Here is a 24,971-nt window from a genome sequence, read left to right as displayed (position 1 = left end):
GAGATCTATGAGTTTTGTAGCAAATTATCAAGCCTAAGAGTGCTTTGAGGCACTCTCTCAAACTTGCATTTGGCATCAGAAGTGAGAACAGTCTTGGGACTATGTCTTCAAACTTTGTAGTTTGGCTAACTTCAGGTATAGCCAAACTAGATAAAGGAACAAAAATTTATTCTCATTTTAGAACAAGAACTCTTGCTGATCATTTTTTTAATATAGATGTTCACCATTATATATCTTGAATATGTTTCAGAAAAAGTAAGTTATAAGTAGATAGCAGTGCTATACAGTTAGAGCCTAAGAGCATATTGTAACTGGCAGAGAAATAGTTTGCTAACTGACCTTAATGGTTTGTCAAATGTCCCTATCAAAGCATTTAATGTGTGTTGAAACTAGTTACATATGTATCTCCGATTCTAGATTCAGAGCATTTGGCTGGCAAGCTCTTAAGTTATTTATTCTGATATTACCTAGCCTTCACTTAGGCCTCGACAGATACTAGGTACTCAACATTTGTCTAACTCAATTAAATCTACATAATAGAATATGAAGAGTTTTAGAAATGTTTCTCAGGCTAAAAAGATACTCTCCAGTGACCTGTCAAAGAGTTAAAATTCTATCACTCACTTAATTTTTTCCCCTAATATCTCCAAAAGTCCATTGGCAGTAAGCAAAAATCTCTAGAAATAACACATAGTAGCACTTTAACAACAGATTCATTTAGGTAGATTGTTTTCTAATTTAGCATCTTAAAAAAACTTTGAAAGGTAGTAAGCACTAGGTATGTTTAATGAAAAAAGAATTTAAAAAGCGAAATGAACAGCGGGGAAAGTAAAGAATTTGATGATAGAGATGAGATTTGCAGGCTAAGGTAGGCTAAGGGACAGAAATGGAATAACATTTGTAGGCTAAGGTAGGCTAAGGGACAGAAATGGAATAACAAAAGAGGAAAGGAATACTAAATGGATACGAGAAAATTCAAGACAACTGGCGAATTTGACAATTTTAAGATGCTCAGAAAATCAAATATTTTATGTAACTAATACAATCTATCAATGAAACAGTCCCAGTTTCATTAATGTACAACTTTACGTCCACATTATATAGACAATCTCAAAAGAAGGCCCAAGTTTAAAACTAAATTCTTAAATTTTTGCATGCCTGTTTCATCACTCCTCTTCATCTCTATCTAGAATTTTTAAGATGTTTTATAGATTTTGTGATTTTTAAACTTTGATTTCAATGTAATTTATCACAGAAGAATGTTTTAAAATATATGAAAAAATAAACAAAAAATCTTAATGTTCAATCTATATGCCCAATTTTAGGATAATTGTTTTAAGAAGTCAGCTTTGATCATTTCTAAATTATTTCTATTAGTATTAAAAAAAATGCTACATAAAAATGTCTTTTTATCAAAATGTATCCTTTATAAAGGTTAAATGAGTACTTAGGTAGTATGCAGGAAGTTAAATGTTGCAACTTTGTATAGGTTGGTTAAAGAACAAGAAACCTGTTCAAGTCACTATTAGAAGAGAACAAGGAAAACAACTATAAAAACTGTATTTATTCAAAGTATCGAGGTCTTATTTGATGATGAATCTATTCTGGACCTAGGTCTGAAATTTGTATGTAATTTTAGAAAACTCTATCCTTAATTTATCATTATCTTTCACCACTATTTCAGAAAATTCTATCTTTAACTTCAGGTATTTTTCACCCATAAGTGATCCTAAATATTAGCAATAAAGGGTGAGCAAAAATATATGACTTTAAGATTGTAAAATATTGTTGCAGGATGAGAAAGACTAAACTCTAAATCATCTACCTAAGGTCCAATACAGATTTTTAGAAGAAGATTTCAGACTGATTAAACTTAATATTCTTTGAGATTAGTTCCTGTGTAGTATGGAAATAATAACTTAAAAAACTAAGATATCCTAAAGTAAAATATATATTCTATAGAATAATGGTATAAATACTCATCGAAGGATAATGAAACACTAAAGAAGCTGGTAAAGATTAATGATGTTATAGAGAAAGGAAAATGAAAAGAGAAAAATTTTTTTATAAGAGTTGGGGGGATGTGTTTGAGGGAAGAGGGAGAATAGCCAGAAAAAAATGACTAATCACTATGCTATAGACCTGAAACTAATATAAAATAATATTAAGTGTCAACTATCATTGAAAAATTTTTAAAAATTTAAATTTTTAAAGAACATGTAGAATAGGACGATTTAAACTATGTGCATGTATAAATTTAATAAAAATTAAAATTAAAAAAGAAAAGCTAAGGAAGGAAAGAGCAAATTAAGCCAAAAGTAAAAGAAATTCAATGAAGGTAAAAGTAGAAATCAATAAAAAGAAAAACAGACCAAAAGAAATGACTTTCACAAAGTTCCTGGAATAAGTTCAAACACAAGAATCGGTGCTCTTTTTTAAAGGTGAATAGCTTTTTATAGACTTAAATTGTTTACCTCATTTTCTGTTCCCACGTCCAGAGTGACAGGCAGACATTCTTGAGGATTCACCCCTCCACAGGCTGTATACAGAGCCAATTTACCCACAGGGATGCCCATGCCATTACAGCCAAGGTCTCCCAAGCCAAGAATACGCTCTCCATCAGTCACCACAATCGCCTAGGAGAAAAATTAAAAATATTTATTCAAGATGTTCACAAATCCTGGAGCATAGTCCCTGGTCTCTATTTCTGAAGTTAATATTATGTAATGAAATACTAAGCTGTCAAAAAACATAAATTGAATATACAAGGAAAAGATTTTATGGGATCATAAATGTGAAAGAGCAGGGAGAATAAATTTGATATATACATTTTATGTTGTGTTAAAAATATACAATATGTGATTAATCTGGTTGTTGAAAAAGGAAGAGAGGATATGCACATAAAGATTTAAACAACCCAAATAACTCAGTCTTCAGTCAAGAGAAGCAGTGAAAAGAGGATAGTGAAATAAGAACTCAAATTGGGAACTAAAGTGAAACAGCAGATTTAAAACTAGCCATATCCACTTTGAGGACAATTGTAGGTGTTCATAGTTACGTAATACATAATAGCTGAGTAGCCTCTAAATGTTCTGATCTTTGGTTTATGCATCCTGGCACCATCAACTTATTGTCACAATGTTGACCCATCTTCTTTAACTCTTATAACTACTTGATATTGTTCTACCACCTTTGAAATATGGCCAGTAGTCTGCTATTTTTCTTACCTGATAAGCCTTCATTAGATCTAATAAATTTTGTTTAGTTTATTTCTAGTCACCTTAAATATCTATGAAGCATACATTTTAATCATGTAGAGATTTTAATTCTATGTAATTTAATATCTTTATTGAAATTATATATCTAACATCTTTACTCTGTGATTCATGGCCATTATGTGAACTTAAGCAAAACCAATCTTGTGAATTAGATTTTCTACTTACTGCTACACCAGTCATATCCATACAGCCTTGGAAAAATATCAGTTATTTGACTCTAAATTGAAGAATTACAGCTTCCGTTTCTTATTTGTAAAGTGGGAATAATAAATGTATTTTTCAGAGTAGCTGCATAAGAACAGGATCCAACTCTGTTTTTACTTACTGTACACCAGCACCTAGCATAGCATTTGGCACATGGTAAATAATCAATAAATATTAGTTAATTGAATAAATAGATAATTCAATGAAATGAGATCATGATATACAAAGAACTACAACAGTACCTGGTACAAATTTTCAAAAAATTCTAGCTATTAATATTTTCATCAGGACTAATGTAGAGAGTCACAGCATTTTAGAAGTAAAGGAAAATTTAGAATACATTCAGTCCAACTCTCTTATTTTATAGATTAGGAGACTAAAGATCAGAGAACTAAAATAATTTGCCTACGGTGATTTACCTGCTTTATATCAAAGAACCCGAACCCAAGTATATTAGCTCCTAGTACAGTGTTTTTCTACCATGTTACACTACAGAACATATTTTAAAATCTATATTTTTGAGCTATTTTCATTTAATTTTCTGTTCACCTACATTATACAGCTCTGAAAAAACTGCTTTAAAGTAAATACATTTGAAAGGTGAGTGAAAATTATTTTTGCATATTTTGCAGATTCTGCAACTATTTGTAGTTTTCCATGTCTAATTGCAAATGGACAATACGTTCTGCTGTTTTGGAAGAGGCAACTTGATTCCATTTATCTTAAATCATAATAAAAAAATACACGGAAATACAGAAAACTATAACATTGCTTTTTAAATGAAATTACAGCCAATTTTCAAAGTCCAAATATTTCAAATATATATTTCATAGACATTTTTTATTGTGCTATGACACAGAGATACTTTTATTTATCATCGATAATGTATACTTTTGTGAATGTGTTCCTTAAAGTCCAGTTGGCCTGCATATACTTTTAAACATTTTCATAACATATTTTATAAGGAGAGCAACACTGTCATATAATTTAGTTATGATCTGAATAATAATTTATATAATGCTTTCCAGGTTTCATTAAAAATATTTAAACCCAGAGAGTTGCTATTTATAATTTTCATTAGCTTCAATTTTTTTGAAAAAGAAGTTTAAAATAACAGCATTTTTATTTATTTTTAGTAGCATATCTAAGTTATACTAAATATATGTCTTGAATATAAAGTCAAAGAAAAATTTTATTCTTTTTGGTTTCTTCATAAATTTTATTCCCTAAGCTCTTCTCTCATCCTGAGCTATTAATTATATAAATATACCATGGATGTGGCAGTTGTATAAGTAATTTTTAAACTGTTTTGAGGCATTTGGTATTTTAGCTCAATTTGTGCCTTATTACAAATGTACACTTGTAGCATCAATTCACAAACAATGCAACATTAAAGAGTAGATTTTATCATTAAGTATAATGTTGGCTGAGGGTCTATCAAGGTATTTTCCTTCTATACCAATTTTGTAAAGAGTAGATTTTAATAGTGCAGAAATCCTCTGAAATAAAAATTTGTAACATATACAATTTATCACTAAATTAACATTTCCTTGCTTTTGTTAACTACTTTAGCTCCTGCTTAAGAAAAATACAGTAATTTCTTTAGATGTGGAATCTAAAAAGCAAAATAAACGAACAAACTCATAGATACAAATAACACTATGATGGTTGCCAGATGGGAGGGAGGTTGGAGGATGGATGAAAAAAGAGAGGGAATTAGAATGTACAAATTGCCAGTTATAAAAATAGTCATGAGGATGCAGGGTTCAGCATTGGGAATATAGTCAATAATACTGCAATAACTATATATGGTGTCAGGAGGGTACTAGACTTAACGGGGTGATCACTTTGTAAGTTGTATAGTCTAATCACTATGTTGCATACCTGAGATTAATATAATACTGTATGTCAACTGTAAATGAAAAATAAAAAATGTAAAAAAAGAAAAGAGAGCAGTCATGTTTTCTATATAATTAATTCACAAGAGTAGAATTATCTCAGTAAGATAACCACACGATGTCTGTGTTTCAGAAATTAAATCTTCATCCAACTATATCAATTATTTTCTTGAAATTACCTGAATAAAAACGTTCTGTATAAACTATACAGGGGTTCTGAACATATATTCTCTTTCTCTATCACTCACTATATGTCCTGACTTCGCTTCTTTTCTTTTCTGTTGAAGCCTACCTAGATGCAGAATTTTTGCCTCCTTTCTTCTCTGTTGAACCTTCTTCAAATATTACTTATATAAAGTACTTCATTGTTTAATCATGACATTCTGTTTTTTCAAGTATAAATCCCTCTATGAGTTTCAAGATCTTTCATAATAATTTGATCACCTTTTACTTAAGCAGCCTTAATTACACTGCATTTCAATATTTAGCTTTAGTTGGGTCAGCCAACTTCTTTATTGCACAAGAATATACCATTCTACATTCCTATGTTCCCTTCTTAGGACAGTATCTTCTCTTTCTAATTATCAAAGGCTAGATTCAAGTTCCAATTTGGCGAGAAAAATTTCTTAACTGTTCTAGCCTTCTCCGAATGATAATCTCTAAGTGAATGAATATGACTTTATACCAGACAGTTTAATTATACAATGTCTAATAACTGGCTGCCTTTGTTTTGTGTATGCTTTTAGCTACATTTATTTTTCACTATTCCATTACATAAACAGCAGCCATTTATTAAGTGCCTGCTATGTGCCAGACACTATGCTAGGCATTTTAAATAACAGTAGGTATAGTCAGGGTCAAGAAGATCAGTAAAGACTCAGTATTAAAAATTAAAATGATAACAATAGGCTATTAATGAAGTTAGTTAGCCAGTGGGAGGAACATGAAGCAAGGGAGAGCTCTTTGCTTAGCCATTATGATTACAGGGATATTAATTAGATCTCTCTACCTCAGAACTATTTCCTATATTGATTCATTCTTAAAATCCTCTCTAGAGTACTGATTAAATGTAAGTATCCTTCTTCTTAGTGGATTAGACATTTATATTTCATAGAATTGGCACGTTTTTACAGTAGTTCCTAAGGACAGGATCTGTAGACAGTGCAGTCTACCTGGTGGGAGAAAAGTTGAGAGAGCAACTTAGGTGGAAGAAAGTGAAAAAACTGGAAAGGCTGGAAATAGTGAAAAACATTTTGCATTACAAGTTTGCCTAACATGGGCCTTAAAGAGCAGAGTGGATCAATTCTAGCCACAACTGCTCAAACAGAAAAGATCATTAAGGGTGTCACACTTCAGAAGTGATAGCTGAATCACCTTTATGCCACTAAAGGGCATCAATTTATTCAATATTAATCTTAAAAGACACCACAAAGTTGCTGGGCACCTAACAGAAAGGAAAACGGGAGTCATGGAGGGACAAGTACATCTCGCTTTCCTTAGACAAAGAAGGTGGTATAGCAGCACCATGTTTTAGGACACAGGCTCTGAGGCCTACATTCAATTCCCACCACCACCACACACTGCTGTGTAACCCACTGTGTAACCTGTGCCTTCCTTTCCTCACTGAATTATTATGATAATTATGAGTTATTAGTTGTAGTGTCTCAGATGAAAACAAATTATCAGATAATATTGCTATTTTACTTTCATTAGTTCACTCAGAGAGAAGTCAGATGAGCTACTTAAGGTCACAATGATGAAGAAAATTAACAGATTTATTTTGCCTACCTGGATTCTTCTTAGTGGATGAATAAACACAGAAAATATGGAAAATGAGTTTGCTTAAAGAAATTCAGAAACTATTTCAATATTTATTCAACATTTATCATCACTTACAATGAATAAAGAAATTAGATAAAAATAATGGGGAAAGTTGGTATCTAAAGGTATCAGAATAAAATTAATCCACTATGCAAAAATCAAAGGGATATAAATTAGGTGACATTCACTAGAAAAGCTAATGAATGCTACCTAATGTCATGAAAATTACCAATATGTTATAGGACAGAGAAAAGAACAAATCTGTCATAATGAGAAAATTTGATAACTTACCTTGATAACGTCTTCTGGCCACGCATCAAGAATTGAAGCAATATGCCCTCGATCATGGATACTAATAAAGAGGCCTCTGAGAGAAAAAAAGTAGTTTTAATTTACATCACATTTATCAAACTATCATAAACATTTAAAATATTTTTCAAATCAGTTTGAGATATCCCTTTTTATCAAACTAGTGAAAATTATTTTCTTAAATAAGAGATAGAAATCTTGTAAGTAAAGGGGAAATTAATTTAAACAATATATTGATATCTACAATAAAGGTATATTCATTCTTATATTACATACTCTTAAATATTTTAATTAATTATTAATAATAATTAAAGAATTAATTCATTATTTTTATAGAGAATTTAAATAGCATTATCAATTCCATTCACAGATTCATTTGGTCTTTATTAAATAATATTTGTAAAAGATCTTTGAAAAACAGTATGAAGCAAATATAAATAGGAATTTTCAGTGTATATTACATTTATTGAATATTAACAGTGTGGATAACATGTATTGGAATTAGCTGAAGTGACTGATAATGCTGGGCAGTCCTTTCATGTGGAACTTACTTGATTCTTTGATTTGTGGTCTTAGTTGCTATTTGCAACTCTTATTTAGACTGTCAACTGAACTATTTAACGGTGCTTGTCCCTTTCCCTCATTTCTTATGAAAGCCTAACAATTAACTTTAAAAACTAAAATAAAAATTTCTGAATTCCTTAACCTCACTTAAAAGTTTCATTTTAGTATTGTTAAATATAACTCAAATATAGACAACCGCATATGACAAATGTACAGTTTAATGAACTGTTATAATATCTATATAATATCCTTCCACACATTTTCTCCCAATCAAAACCCTGCCCTAAGAGTCACTCTCTTGACTTTCATGGTATCTATCATTTCCTTAATTTATAGTTTTATCTTCTGAATAACAAACCATTCCTAGGCAATATTGTTTAAATTGTCTGGTAAAGTTTTCCAAAATCTGGATTTTGCTGATTGCATCTCTATAGTACAGATTAACATATTAATCTTTACTCTGTATTTCTCGGGAAATTGGTAATTGAATCTAAAGGCTTAATTGGACTTTCAACTTTTTTACAAAACACTTCATGGTTTGGTGCTATCAGAAGATGCATAACATCTTTGTAGTCCTTTTTGTGATTTTAGCAGCTGCTTGATGCTTAATATCTAAATTTATTAAGTCATTGGGGGTTCAAAATGGTGATATTCCAATTCTAGCAATCATTATTTATTAGCTGGAACACTTCTTTAAAGAGATATTTCACCACACCTATTGTTTGGCTACCCAATGGTAAAGTTGATATAAGAAAAGGATCAATGCTGATTCTTTCTCTTTACTTATTGGTTTTTAAAATAAAGAGTTCATTTGCTAGATCCTTCAAGAGTTGCCACTAAGTTGTGTGTGTGTGTGTGTTTTGAATCAGTATGAACTCATGATTTAAACATATTTTGTATCTTAATCCATCACAGTTACTTTCTTTATTGAAACTCAAATTACTCCATTTTTATTTAGTCAGTGGAAGGCTCTTCACTTTGGACCCTGAGCTCTTTTAACATGACTATAGTAGTTTTTGATAGCTTCCTTGTTCTCTGTTATGACAAGATGTTCTATTTTGTCTTGAAAATGTCTGCTCCAGGCCTGAAATGAGCCATTTCTCTAAGAAATTCTGTTTTTTGGTTTTTTTTTAGAAGAAGGTGGTATTTCAAGACTACAATCTAGGCAATAGGGATTCCTACTGCTACTAGTTGATCAAAGACTCATTATAAAAAATTACAAAATGCTAATATTCATTTCCTATTTATGACCAGAAATTTCGAATTGCACTATTCTCTTGCTAAGTTTACCACTAGGATATTCTAGCAAATTCAACCTATCATTCCCTGAGGGGACCATTTCACATCTTCTCTTTTCTTTTTATCTCTCCAACACCCATCTCCCTCTCACCCTCAGTTGATAGCCAAATCTTAAATTTCAAACAAAAATAGATACAATAGTATGAAAACTACCTATTTTTAATATAAACACCACTAATTCATCTGCATCTTTTTAAAAAGTAGACTTTATGTTTTAGAACAGTTTTAGGTTCACAACAAAACTGAGCAGAAGGTACAGAGATTTCCCAGATACTCCCTGCCCCCCACATGTATAGCCTCCTCCACTATCAATATCCCCGCCAGAATGGTATATTTGTTACAACTGATGAATCTACACTAACACATCATTATCACCCAGAGCACATAGTTTACATTATGTACAATTCACTCTTGGAATTGTACATTCTATGGGTTTGGACAAATTCATAATGACATACCACTATAAACATTTGTGTGCAGGTTTTTGTGTGGACATGTTTTCAACTCATTTGGGTAAATACAACAGGTCCTTGAATAATGCCATTTAGTTCAGCGTTATTTTGTTCTAACATTGATGAGAAAAAAAAAATCAATTCCCAGCTAGGGGAGTTTGCATGTTCTTCCCACATCTATATGTATTTTCTCCAGGTACTAAGGTTTTCTCCTACATCCCAAATACGTGCACATAAAGTGAAAATGGTGTGTTCAAATTGTCCCCGTCTGAGTGAGTGTAGGTGTAAGTGTGCCTGAGATGGAAAGGCTTCCTGGCCAGGGCTGGTTCCTGCCTTTGGACCCTGGGCTGCTGGGACAGCCTCCAGAACCCCATGACCCTGAATTGCAATAAGCGGGACAGAAATTAATTATCTTACTTGTTTTTTTAAATCTTTCCTAAATGTAGGTATAGCTCACATTTATTTCAAGGTTTAACATCAGAAACGTTTTTAGTCTTTAGAAGTTTGGTGAAATTTTTGTGATCTGAAATATGCCATAGGAATTTAACTCTTGTTTCTATCAATTAGCTTATGGCAAAATTGGTTTCATTATATACCATTTTACTTAAAGTTGCAATTTCAAGAACTATTCACGATGTTCGGTGAGGACTTACTGTCCCAGGAGTGAGATTACTAGATTATATAGTAAGAGTATGTTTAGTTTTGTAAGAACCCGCAAACTGTCTTCCAAAGTGATTGCACCATTTTCCATTACCACAAACAATGAATGAGTGTTCCTGTTGCTTGACATTCTTGCCATCATTTGGTGGTGTCAGTGTTCTAGATTTCGGTTATTCTAATAAATGTGTAGTGGTATCTCATTGTTGTTTTAGTTAGCATTTTCCTGATGATAGACAATGTGGAGCATCTTTTCATATGCTTATTTGCCATCTATATATGTATCTCCTTCAGTGAGATGTCCACTGTTAAGGTCCTTGGCACTTTTTTTCTTAAAAAAGAAATTTTTTATTATTAAATTTATTGGGGTGACCAGTTAATAAAATTATATTAGTTTCAAGGACATGGTTCAATAATATGTCATACATATATTGCATTGTGTGTTCACTGCCCAAAGTTAAATTTCCTTCCATCACCATATATTTTACCCCCTTTACCCTTACATACCTTGGCCCATTTTTTAATTGTTATTTTTCTTATTGTTGAGTTTTAAGAGTTATTTGTATGTTTTGAATAATAATCCCTTATTGTATACGTATTTTGCAAATGTTTTCTCCCAGTATATGGCTTGTCTTTCCATTCTCTTGACAGTGTCTTTTGTAGAGAAGAATTTTTAATTTTAATGAAGTCCAGCTTATTCATTATTTCTTTCATTGATTGTGCCATTGGTGTTGTATCTAAAAAGTCACTGCCATAACCAAGGTCATCTAGATTTTCTCCTATGTTATCTTCTAGGAGTTTCATAGTTTTGTGTTTTACATTTAGGTTTGTGATCCACTCCTAAAATTATCCCATCTCCATGCTACACCATCATCTTCTCTATTGGATCATTCTTATTAGCATTACAACCTGCGCTAATATTATCCATCTTTTGAAAAGACTGAATTTTGTCTCCTACTCTTCTCTCCTTCATAGAAAAACCCTTCAAAGATTTGTATATTCTTATTGTCTCTATCTCCTTATCTCTCATTCTCTCTTTAATTTATTAATAAGGCTTTTCTCCCTCACTTTTACACAGAAACAACTCTTAACGAAGTCACTGATGACTCGCATCTGCTAAAGGCAAAGGTCAACGCTCGACTCTCGTCTTACCTGACTTCTCAACTGTTTGACATGGCTTCAAATATCTGTTCATACTGATGACTCTCAAACGTCTATCTTCAATCCAGATCACTCCCTTGAGCTCCAACTATAAATCTAACTACCTACTTAATTCCTCTAATCATTCAGGCTAAAATTCATCTAGTTACTCAGACAGGTCTTCTTTGATAACAGCAGTCAAAGCACCTCTACCCTAAAATTTTTATCATCTTCATAATACTTATAAGTATCTGAAATTACCTTATTGTTTCTATGTTTATTACCTATCTCCTCTCTGCCACCACCCCCAGTACACAAATACACACAAAGAAGCAAGCTCCTTAAGTACAGAGAGTCTCTTTTTTGCTCACATTTGTAACCCCAATGCTTACAAGTGTGCTGGCACATAATATGTGTCGGACAGTATGTTCTGACGTCATTGCTGAAAAAATAAGACTTTTTTTAAGTACAGAAAACATGAAATAAGCCCAGTGACTTATTAAATAAACAAAAATTAAATTATGTTAGTAAGTGCTACAGGCAGATTACTAATTACTGTTTGACTCAACAAAAATATTAATTTACAAAGTTGGCACCAAATTATATCCTTTCCTGTTTTCTTTTTCTTTTCTTTTTTCTTTTTTGCTATTTCATATGAATTTATTTTGTTCTTCCAAAGTGATTATAAGCTCTTAATGCTATATATTTTTTTTGGATCCCTGTCATACTCAAGTATGCGGTCAACAAGATCTCAATAAGTGATTGTAAAATTAGAATGAAATATATTTGGACTTTATAAATAAGGCATTTTTGTTGAATTATCTAAGATGTTCTTGGCAATATACATTAAATAATATTTCTTGGGAACTTGTGAGTTAGCCAAGGTTTTCTAAGCCACCGCTGGTCTCAGAAAACTATCATTTTTGAACTAGACAATGAATGATACTAAAATATATATCAATTAAATGTCAAGGTTTATTTTACAAAGATATGAGTACAACTTTAATGAGAGAGCCATTTGGCCACCTATAATCTCTTGCTCTAAGGAGAGATTCATTTGTGCCAAAAATGCTTACTGTTGGAGAGAACTCAATTAATGATCTATAATGTCCCACCACACTCAAGTATTTTGAGAGGCTAATTTGCAAAATTTCCTGGAATACCTCCTTGATCATAAACTCTTTGAGATACACAAAAATGCTTCAGCACAGAAATGACTCATACTTAATGATACAGAGTTGGAATTAAAACATTTTAATTCCCACTTTGCCTCAGCTTCTGCTGAATGTCTGATCTTTTAGCTTTAGCTCCTATTTTTGGTTCCATCCTTGCTCTTGGCATTTGAACAACTAATTCAGCCTGAGAACAATCTAGCTTCTGGCTCTGAATGATCTTTAAAGGCTTCACTTAGGCATCCCACCAATTCTTCCAGCACTGATAGGCTAGCTCCTAATTTCTTATCAGAGGCAGTACAAGTGTTATCTCCTCTTGGAAATATTTTCTGACCCACATTAAAAATGAGTTGTAATCTCTCTATAATCCCATAGAATCTAGCTGTTTTCTCTAATATAACATTTGTCATATTGTCATATAATTTTTCATTTTCTTATATGTGTGTCCTACTTGATTATGAACTCTTAAAGTCAGGAATTCTGCATTTCTTTCATAAAGGAAGAAGGAAACCACGAATAATGGAAACAATATAGGTAAGGAGAAAGGAAGGTGGTTCAAATGTAATTATGGCACTGGCTGATCCTATGGTGGGTATAACACTACAGCAAAATGTCTGAGATGGAGAACACTCAGGAGCTATGTGGACACTGTATGTAATTTGGGGGTCCTCTGAAAATGATAAGGCAAATATATAAACAGAATAAATAAAAATTTAGGGAGGAAGCCTCTGGGAAAATATAGCAAGAATCAGAGCAAATGCCCAGTTCTAGGACTTGGAGGACCTGGGGGCTAAGAGATCAGCAATTTAAGATCTTACTGTTAACACAGGGACAACTGACAGTTCCAGAGCTATTAGGTCTGAGAAAGAATCACAAATTATAAAATCACACAAGTTTTGGAAGAAAGGTGCATAAGTTGGTTTAAGTGCTTTAGGCTTCAGTCTGGCTTAGTTTAGAAATAAAACTAGGATGACACATAATCTGTCGGTGGGGGAGGGACCCAGTGGAAGGTGCAGGGGCCAATGGTAGGAAACATCTCTGTGACTGAATACCAATTCTATTATAGAAGTAAAAATCCTTTTTTTTTTTTTAATTTACTTTATTTTTATTGGGGCGAGAAGAAAAAGGCAGATTTTTTATTTCCTCTGGTCATAAACTTTCAAATGTAAAGTTTTTATTTATTACCACATAATGACAATTTTACTAAATTGAGTGATATTTTTCTTTGTGTAATTTTTTGATTTTGCTCTGTAATGATAATTTTGTGAATTTGTTTTGATTATTGGCACATAACATTTAAAGCTCTATTCCTAGTCTTAATCCTCCTGAATAATGAAAATTAGTACAATGGGCAAATTTCTAAAATGGTTTCCAAGACCAAGTTCCCTGGTGTTCACATCCTGAATAACCCCTAGGACTGCATGCCATATATTTTATTCTGATTAGATTATGTTAGAAACTACAGTTGGCCTAAAGACAGGAAGATTACCTGAGTGGGCCTGTACTCTTTAAAGGCAGAGAATTTCTCCAGCTGGTCACAGAAGAGGGAGTCAGAGGTTCAAAGATGAGAAGGACTCCAAGCACTGTTATAAACTTGGACAGAAAGGGCCACATGGCAAGGAATAAGAGCTACTTTTAGCAGCTGAGAGCAGTCCCCAGCTAACAACCAGCAAGGAAACAGGGACCTCAGTCCTACAATCACAAGAAACTGAATTCTGCCAGCAAGACTAACCTTGGAAGCAGATTTTTCTGTAAGCCTCCAGACAAGTACTCAGTCTGGCTGACCTCTTGATTTTTAGCCTTGTATACCTTCAACATAGAACCTAACCACACCATGCCAGATTTTTGACCTACAGACCTCTTAGCTAATAAATGGACATTATCTTAAAAAGCTAAGTCTGTGTTAATTTGTTACATAGCAATAGTAAACTAATACAAAGAGCATGTATATAAAAAGTAAAACTCAGATACTCATTCCATCATTTGTCATGTGTTCATATTTATTTGACAATAGACATGACACAGCGCTAGACACTAGGGAAAATACAAGACTACCCATTCATTGCTGAATAGTTCTGTTGACACTTTTGTGACTCAAATACCAATGCACAGCATTATTTAGCATAAATGGCTCTGGTTTCCAGAAATCAAAAGTGAATATTAAGATTGGCAATATTCTTCCAAATGGTGGTAATATGCTGGCTATTACAATTCAATTTTTAGAATTTCAAAGGCGGTATTCTTTTATAAGGATGCAGATACAGTGTGGTAATAGCCCAAAGATACTACGTGAAAAAACAAGAACATTTGGACATGTGAAAGAACCATGCATTTAAAAAAAAATAATTCCTTTTTCACTGCGTAATTTAGTAATAAAAACTACATTATTATAACTTAATGTTCATCTAATTTAATGCTATATTATAAGATATTTTATTTCAGGCTACCAATGGGGAATGGATAGGCAATTGCCTTGAGGAGGGAGTGAAGGTAAATATGACTGGAAGCCAAAAAAGACTCCAATGTTATTATTAATTTTTTAAAAATGTGATGCAATGTTAACAAATACCAATTCTAAATAATGTACATATGGGTATTTGTCTTTGTATATATTCTATATTTTGATTTTTTCAAAAACTGATTTTATTTCATATTTTTTAAGAGAAACGTAAAGTAAAAGTAAATACATTTGTCTTTTAGCAAAAGGGAGAAGAGTGATTTTTTTTCAGTGATTTAAAATGATTATGGAGAATTTTTAAAGGGTTTTTAAAAGAACAGGAAAGATGATACAATGTTTTAAAAGGAAATCTTTAAAGGAAAAGCTTTTAAGGGATACAACATAGAAGACATAAATAGGAAAAAATAACATTTTTTAAATATTTATAGGATTATTACAAAGAATAGAAGATCATTATTTTTAAAAACCTTAGTCAAGAAAAACAACTTAGATAAAACAAAACTGATTCAGGCTTGCACTTAGAGAGGTTATTAAATATTAAAATGTTTAGGAAGACTGTAGAAGATGTGTTCAAGGTTTTCTGTAATACTGGATTTAAGGAAATAAAGTAACTGACATATGTAGGTCTTTCTAAGTCTATATTAATATTATTCCAAGACATATACTATATGGTGAGAGGAAAAGAGACAATAAATTCTACAATTTAACTTGGCAAGGAAAAAGAGTCATCCTTACTCCCTTTGTGTCCAATCCCTAAGGTGATATTTGCTTCTTCTAAAGTCCCTTTCAGTAAAGAGAGCAGTAGCAGACACCAGAAATATTTGAGACAGGCTAAAATTCTTTGAATATGACATTATAGTGAGGAACATAAAAGATACTCAAAGCTATGAAGCCTAAGCTAAAATGAAGATAGAGGAACATGGATAAATGGCCATAAAATGTAGTTTCCTATATGTAAAATAATTGTATCAGTACCAATTACTCGCCAAGCATCCATCTTAACTCATCCTGTTTGAATTAGTAAATTCTATCAGAATAGAATAATTACCTAGTATCTTATCTAGGCTGTTATCTCAGGTTTCTTTTGAAAATTATAAATAACAGCAACGAAGTAAAGAACAAAAAGCACTTTCTTTTTCACTTTCATTGGAAAATGCATATATATTATCAAACATTTATTGGCAGGGAAAAATCTTTCAGTTACTTGATGTCTATGGAATGAGAGTCATATCTAGGTCCACTATGCAATGGGATCTAAGAGCAGAGTAATAGAGATACCTGATGGAAGTGCACTATGGTAGCAGTTCCCAACGTTTTTGGCACCAAGGACCGGTGCTCCTTTGAGAATCTAATGCCTGATGATTTGAGGTGGAGCTGATGTGGTGATGCTAGCGCTGGGGAGCAGTTGCAAATACAGACGAAGCTTTCCTAGCTCACTTGCTGCTCACCTCCTGCTGGGCGGCCTGGTTCCTAACAGTTCACTGACCAGTACCAGTCCACAGCCCAGGGATTGGGTACATAGAGTACATAACACCACTACTTTTTATTCAAGAAGTCAAAGGCACTAAGGGCAAGAAACAGCAATGAAAACAAGGCTACAGAAGAATCAATTACTTCTATACATATAACATTTAACTAGATGTTTAAATAAAATTTACCCACTCAGGCTCATGAGCCCATGTCCGAAATCTGTAGAGAATCTCTACATTAATCTTCATAACTCTCATTAATCATGTTGTTGTTGCTATAAACTGATTAAAGTTTATTCTAATATTTTCATTTTTATTTCTCTCATAAACAACATTCTTGGATAGCAAGAGATTCTTAGTTGAAGCTTTGTTTACAGATTCCTTTCAAATTGCTAATAAAGTAAATCCCACACCTCTGGGCCTTATCCAGAAGTCTTTCCTTTCGCTGATCTTTACTTTAGAAGTCTGTGTTCTTACAGACTAGTTTCTCTAAACTCAAAACTAGTGCTCGAACCACCAACCAATTAGTCCCATGTCCTTCTCTAATAATGAAAAAAAAAAGGACAGAAATTCATAATTATAGAAATAGGTCTTTATTAATCTAAAAAAAACCCCTGCTGTTTACAGCCATTGCCTCTACATAGTTATTTTTTTCTTTTCAGAGAAAAAAAAATTAATCAAAAGAAAAATATAAGCCACATGAGCAGACTTGATATATTGCCAAATACAGTTCAAGCAAATTCCTTTGTGAGGCTACTTTTCCTAAGAATGAAATCCCCCGCAATACTGCTCCATAAGCCAAATAATGCTCATTTCCCTCAGATTTAGACCATCCCTACACAAATTCGAATTTATGCTATCACTGGAAATCTGTCACTAGTTTCCTTCAAGTCTAGTATAGCTGAGAAATATGTTTTCAAAATGTATAAACTATGTTTTATCATAACAGTAAGACTTTGGAGAAATTAAAAAGATGAAGCTAAATAGCATTAACTTGATTCATAATAGAGTTCTCATGCTATTTCCTTTGGAAAGTTATGCCTGACTTCCAGTTCTGTCTGGGTTAGAGCCCCCCGCCGCCCCCCACCGCCCCATCATTCCATAGCACCTCATTCTCTGCTAGTATAATATTTATCACACAGTATTATAATTGCTTATTTATTGTTGGTCTCCTCCATTAGAACATATGCCTCATGAGGCAAAATGTTATATCTGCTTTGTTCATTATTTTACTACAATGACCTAACACAATACTTGACACTTAGTAGCTGAGGCAGATTAAAGATGGCCACAAATTCTTTGATACTCCTCCTATAGAAAGTGGGCGTCTATGTTTGTTTCTTGATTCTGGATGGCCTCTGCTTTGACCAATAGAATATGGCAGAAGTAACATTGTGCTAATTTCCAAACAATTCTTGAGAAACTAGCAGTTCCACTTCCTGTCTCTTAGAACACTTGCTCTTAGAACCTGAAGACTGGTGTGTATGGTTGAGAAGACTTTCCAAGTGGTACAAATGTCAGAAGAGTTTTAAGGGAATCAATTTCCAAATATTTATCTTCCATAGCTCTTTCCTAAAATTGATCTAAGACCTGGTGTGGTTCTCCAAAGACGAATCCATTCATGCAGATTCTCCATTCCTTATCTCCTTACATACTAGACCTTCTATTTTACAAAGGAAAGACATCAAAATATCTATCCCGAATTTTACTAAACAAAACCTTTGGGATTTCATTGAATTAGGTGAGGCTTGCCTAGCCCCATCTTTCACATATTCCTGTTACCAGTAACCTGTGGCACTAGAACAAGGGTATCTCGACTCTGATTCCAGATACAATACACAGTGGATCAGTGGGAAGTACCTTCAGTCTTGAAGAAGACACCCATAAAAGTAAAGTAAAAGAACTACACATTGAAAATGGCTTTTTTCCCCTCATCATATAGTTAAGGAAAAGTATACATTTTCATCTATTCTCAATAGTTTGGAATATGTTTACTGGAAATGAAATCTTCAAACAGCTGAAAGCAGTAAATGGTTAATGATATTGATTGTTTTAAATATAATTATTTTCTAAAACTATTATATATTTCTAAATATACTGGATAAAATCCACAAATAAAAATATAATAGATTTCATTCAAATAAAAGGTGTATCATTTAATTAGATATTACATAATTTTATCAAATTTATGAAACATTTATTCCTATTACAGTTAATCCTTATTTTATTTTGTGAAATGTTTCACATTTTCTATGTCTTTGTCTAAAAGGTAATATTATACACCAAATCAATTCGTTTTAAGCAACATGTATTTTTATCTTTCATTAACTATGCAGAAATTTTGATCATGTCTAACAAAATTAATGAATTTATTTTTTATTATAGAGATATTTCTTATCTGTTTCCAAAAGCCCGACACCGGAACTTACTATATGCATACATACATTTTTATCAAAGTAACATCATACCTTGTTTCATACTCCCTACTTCATAAAACTCAAAATATCAGCTACCTATTGTATTGCTTTATAATCAGTAAACAAGATACAATTATCTTACTTTATAATTTACTTCTTAAATGGATAAATCAATTTAGTTAATTTGCATTATTTTAATCTTGACATTCTGACTTATTAATCAACCATATGTTTTCTATAAATTATTTCTCTGCAATGTTTATACTATTAAAAATATATATTAATGCATTTACTTGAACTAGCAGAAAGTCTTTTGACTGAAATAGGTGATAAAAGAACTGTTTAGGTCAATTAGGGCATATGGTAAGCATTTTCCATTAAGTGAATGAGCTAAATCTACAACTTCCAGATTGTGATAAATTATAAGATATACACATTTAAATGGAAAAATCTGTACTGTTAAAGATGTATTGAAATTAATTTTCAGTTAAGTTTCAACTTTCCCAACCCCTTCTGAGAATATCAGGTTAAACAAAATTCCTATAAGTGAAAGACTAACAGATATTAGTGGCCATTTGGAAAAACTTGGTAAAGACTTTTCAGGATACTTCTCAGAAAATGAAAAAGTTATGACCCTTATAATTGGGTAACAAAATGTGTTGCAATTCAGGTGGTTTCTAATTCTTTGTCCTCCACGTTTTTGAAAAAGTATGTAATTGAGTTGTCATTTGACTAATCACTGAAAATAAATTTCCATGATATAGCTCTATGTGACTTGTGGCACATAATTTGGAAAGAGTTCAAAGAATTAAGTGATACTGCTATAACAAAATTCTTTCCAGTTCCATATATTTATTCGCATAAATAAGGTTTTACAGCACATTCACATATGCAGAAAACATGAATAAAACTGATGCCAAACATTCTCTTCTACCCATAAGTAACATATAGGTCTAGATATACATGAATTGGGAGGGAAAAAATTTCCCCTTCATTAAATGACCCATTTCTAATAGAATTGTTTTTATGTTAAATGATTAATAAAAATTTAACACACATATATGTTGTTAGATCAATTGTATAGTAGTAATAATCTCAATAATATAAATTTTTAACAGTTGAAACCTTAATTACAAAATAAAAACATTAATGTCACTTTATATACAGAGCTTTGCTGCATAGTAGTATAATGTTTAATCAATAAGAGTTTCAACCATTAAAATGTATTACATTAGCAAAAAAATCATAAACAGGAGTGAAATTAAAATAAAAATTCAAAGAGATAAAGGAACATTACAATATTTCTGTTAGAGAAGTATTTGTTTTTGTATATTTTAAATGGATAATAGAATATATAAGATTATATTCCTTGGAATACATTTAAGTGAAAGATATTTTGATATGTCTATATTTTAAATATGCTGGAAACCACATTCCTTGCAGCCATTCAAATGTATGATAAAGTTTTTAGATATCAAGTTAATAAAGGCAAAGCATATGCAGTTTTTCAAAATTTTCTTAAGGGGTTTGCAAGCATAGTAATATGATGATCACTGATCTACAGTAATAAACATGCACATGAGTTTTCCTGGATGTTGACAGATGTGCCATCTTAGTTCACTATATGATGCAAAAGTTCAATGTTAAATAACAGTTGTTCCTAAATGTGACTGCCCATAAAACTGAGCAAAATCCTTAAACTAGTTGAGTGGCATACCAAAAATACCTGTATTTCAATAAAAGATTAGCAATGATTTTTGAATCTAAAAAATAGTTTCTACTATATTTAAGATGAAACACGAATTTTGAAAATTATTTTTTACTATTTCTAAACTGTTCTTATTAAGAATTTGTTCTTATTAAGAATTTGATTTCCATACATTGTGAATAGCTACAAAATACCCGCAATGGTGTGGTTATACATTGGCCCATTTGTAATATGACATGAAGTAATGGAAAAAAAATTAGGTTCCTATCAAGAATGTCTCTTCAGAATGGCAAAAGAAAATGATTTGGCATTGATGAAATTACTACAATTACACGTAAGCATGCGACCGAAGACAAAAATATAGTTGTTGGAAATATTTAAATTTATCCTAATATTTGTCAGTCTATTGGCAACCCAAAGAATTTAAATCTTTTAAGCTCCAAAATACATAACTAACAAATTAGTTTAACAGGGAGAGGCAATAGGTTGGTGAAGAATTATTTGAAGAAAAATATTTAAAGCCTTTGGGATCTCAGCCATCTTTCTCCCTCAAGATCTTGTTAATTAACTATGTCACATGTTTATGTCTGGGAAAACAAAGGAATTGGTGCTTAGAAAGGATTTAAAAAAAAATCTGAAATGTTTTTAAGTTTCTGTTCTTATTTTTTTCTTTTAAACTAAAATAAAACCGAATAAATAAATTAATAAATGTTTTCACTAAATAAAGGTTTGAGGCAATAACTGATACATTATAGATTCAGAAAAAACATGTAAGCATTCAAATCATAGAAAAATAACAAGCACAGAGATTCAGAAAGCAAGCTTTACTGTTTTCTCTGGGCTGTAGGAGGCCACCCCATTCTGGAGAAGTAAGATGATATTTTTCTTAGAGAATATGGGCTTTCCACTTGGCCTGATGACTGTGTAAAACTTGGGCTTGCAAGACTCATTTAAACAGAATTAATACAACAGGGGGTGAGGACAGCAAAGAAGTGGTCTAAAGAAAACTGCAATTGAGCACAAAATATAGACAAAGCCCAAGAATGAAAATAGAGTTAGTTCTCAATTCTTATAAAGGAAGTATACCACTGCATCTAATAAAGACAAAGAAAAGGCATAGCATTTCTTCAATTCTGAGACAAATTTATCAAATGTATCTATATAAAAGACATTGACTGATATATTAAACATTGTTTCCAATATAAGTTTTAATGAAAGATACAGAAGAACCTTCTCTATCAGACATTTCTTTCTCACATGAACCTTGATAAACACAGAATATAAAAAGTTACAAATGCCTTTAAATCAGGGTGAATAAATCAAAAATAAAATTCACTAAGAATAGTTCGCTGTACTGCTAAAGTATCAAACTGGGAAGTGTATTCTCTACTCAGATATTAATATTTGTCCACTGATTGGGAGGAAGTATGAGGGAAAGTTTTATATAAATTCAATGTAGCATTTAGCAGATACTCGAACAACAGAAATCCTTCATATAAAAGTTTCTTAAAATGACTCAACTAGCCTAATACATAAATTAAGACTCCCAGCAACTTATTCATCCGTTCTCCAACCACGAGGAATTCTTCCCATCATAGTCACTGGTGGTTTTCTCTGGGAAAGGAGTGAAGAAGATTGTCTTCTGGGATTGTTTTGGGTTTTTATTTATTTATTTTTGAGCATGTATCTCCTTCCAAATAAAAGAAGCTGTTTTTATATATATGTATGTATGCACATACACTCTTTAGTGTTGCTCACGTTATTGAGTTACATATACAGTGTTCAAATTACTTCCTTATTTATATCACCAACAAAACGCATTTCATTGGTACAACTTCACATTTATTGAACTGTGTCCTCTATTTTGTTACATGAGAAACAATGACGAATAACAAAGGAAAAAAAAACCATGTTGCCATGTCCAAGACTTGGTATTAGGAATGTCTGTTAACCGCAAGATAATAAATTAGAAGCTGAATTTGATACAGAAATAATCTTTGCAAAAAGAAGTATGCAGCATCAGTATCTCATTTATCTTACTGGAAAAATTAGTGAGCTCATCTTATGTGAAAAAAGAGAACTCTCCAATAATAAATAGATTTTTTTCTGGGTGAGGGTTTCTTTGAGAAACTTTATATAGTTTAAATTATTGCTTAAAGTTAACACTTTCCATCTGTCTTCAGAAATACTTGTATTCCTTTGGAGGTACCAAATATAAAATACTGGTCGTGAGGCAGAATAACATATAAATTTCCTTTTTGTTCTATGAATAATTATAAAAACATGTTTTCAGTAATTCTTACATGAGTCTTGATTTGCTAACATCTAAGATCGTTAATATTTGACATATATAATTTTTATTTATATAGTTTTTTTGAAATCTTATAATCCTAAAAAATATGAGTTCATGAGTCATATGATACCTATCCTATTCTATTCTTATATTTTACTAAGTACATTTTATAACATTATAACTAACTACCTTCTAATTGTAACTACTGTAATTATAGCGTTAAACTAAGTTTCAGTACTTAGGATAATAAATTTCAGCTTTATAAGTTAAGAACTTGATATTTGAGAACTATAAGTACATCTGAACTTCAGATAAATCAGTTTTTAATTTCTGCTATATACCGCCTGTCAAAAGATACAGGTTTAAGAAAGATAATCTTATTTAAATATAATACAATATTCATTTTATAGATGAGGAAACTAAAGATCAGGAAATTTATGTTATCAATCCAACATCACATAGTTAATAAGAAGCAATGAAGAGATTAAAATCAAGCCTCTTCAGGTCCAAAATACATACTTTGTCATGCTCTACTGCCTATTTATCCACTCAACAAAGTCTGGTAGTTCTATATTTTGGAGTGGCGTTGAAGGATACAAAGGTGCTACCCTCAAAAAAAAGAGACAGAAAAGAAAGTCAGTTACTCTAAGTCAATGTGACATAGACTGAAAACGCCTATGAGTTTGGAAGACATTCACCTTGGGATGGAGTGCCAGGTGTTAAGTATAAGAAAGGGGTAACAATGAAAGCAGAAGCAGGGAAAGGGGACAGCTTACAAAAATCCTTGAATGTCATGCTAAGGAGTTTGGATTTTATGATGGGGAAATGGGGAGGCATTCAATGACTTTAGTCAGGAAAGTGACATAATTACACATCACTTTTTGAAAATCCACTCTCTTTTGAAATGAAAACAGCCTAATCTAAGAGTGACATAGATATTAGATGAATGAGAGAGATTCAGTAGATAAATAAAAGGTAAAATCTGACAAGTCTCATAAAAGGAAAGGAAGAGAGAAAAATCCTGAATATCTCCAAGATGTCTCATTTGGATGACTCAGAGTAGACTGAGTTGCACCTTACGAAGTTAAGAAAACTGGGAGACTGGAATGTTAGGCTGGGGAGTAACAAAATAAAAAGAAAATAGGACTCAGAAGAAAACAACATTAGAGAGCACTGACATTTTAGTGGGTGGAGTGAATCTCTGCATTTAGTTATACAAATTAAGAAGAAAATATGTTGAAGAGGGGAAATGTAGTAGGTTTAATTCATAGAAATAAAATGTAAAGCCAATGAATTCACAGGAGACATGAAGAGGAATATATGAAATATGGGGGACAAGGCTGCGGAAGTGTTTACATACTTGCAACCACAAGAATGAGATGAGCCAAGAACACAGCTGAAGTTAATCTCTGAGGAAGTAGAAGGCCCAGCTGGGACTAAACTGTTCGGACAGTTATAGAACTCCAACCCCACATTAATATTTTAATTTAAAAAATACGTGCACAGAGATGCGTTGGTGGCAGAGTAAAATATGGTTTAGCTGGCTCTTCCTTGAGGAGGAAGAAAAGGTTGGTCCAGGATGGATTTGTGCAGTGGACAAAAGAAAAGATCATAAGAGTATTGACCTGAGTTATACATGAACTGTATTAAGTCTGCAAGCTTGAGAAATTCTTAGGCAGCTGGTATTTTCAGGATCAGTGTAAATATACTAGGTGTTTCTATTCACGTCACCTCACCAACTGACAGATATCACTGCAGAACGAAGAGACTGTGGAATAATTCTCATGTGAATTGGTTACTGCTACTGGTGACTGTATTAGCTTATAGCCTTG

At 32.1% G+C, this 24,971-nt stretch overlaps 1 protein-coding gene across 1 annotated transcript in view; it reads right to left on the bottom strand.

Moving 5' to 3' along the window:
- Positions 1-24,971, bottom strand: part of ME1 (malic enzyme 1) — a 144,590-nt gene that overhangs the window by 78,848 nt on the left and 40,771 nt on the right. Inside the window, exons 4-5 of the mRNA XM_039852868.1 lie at positions 7,493-7,568; positions 2,475-2,636 (exon numbers count right to left, since the gene is read on the bottom strand). Of these exons, the coding sequence (XP_039708802.1) occupies positions 2,475-2,636; positions 7,493-7,568 (238 nt within the window). The remainder of the gene's footprint in view (positions 1-2,474; positions 2,637-7,492; positions 7,569-24,971) is intronic.

Source organism: Pteropus medius, unplaced genomic scaffold, assembly GCF_902729225.1.
Source record: "Pteropus medius unplaced genomic scaffold, Ma_sr-lr_union100, whole genome shotgun sequence".
Taxonomy (NCBI): Eukaryota; Metazoa; Chordata; class Mammalia; order Chiroptera; family Pteropodidae; genus Pteropus; species Pteropus medius.
This window is presented reverse-complemented; position numbering and strand designations above follow the sequence as displayed.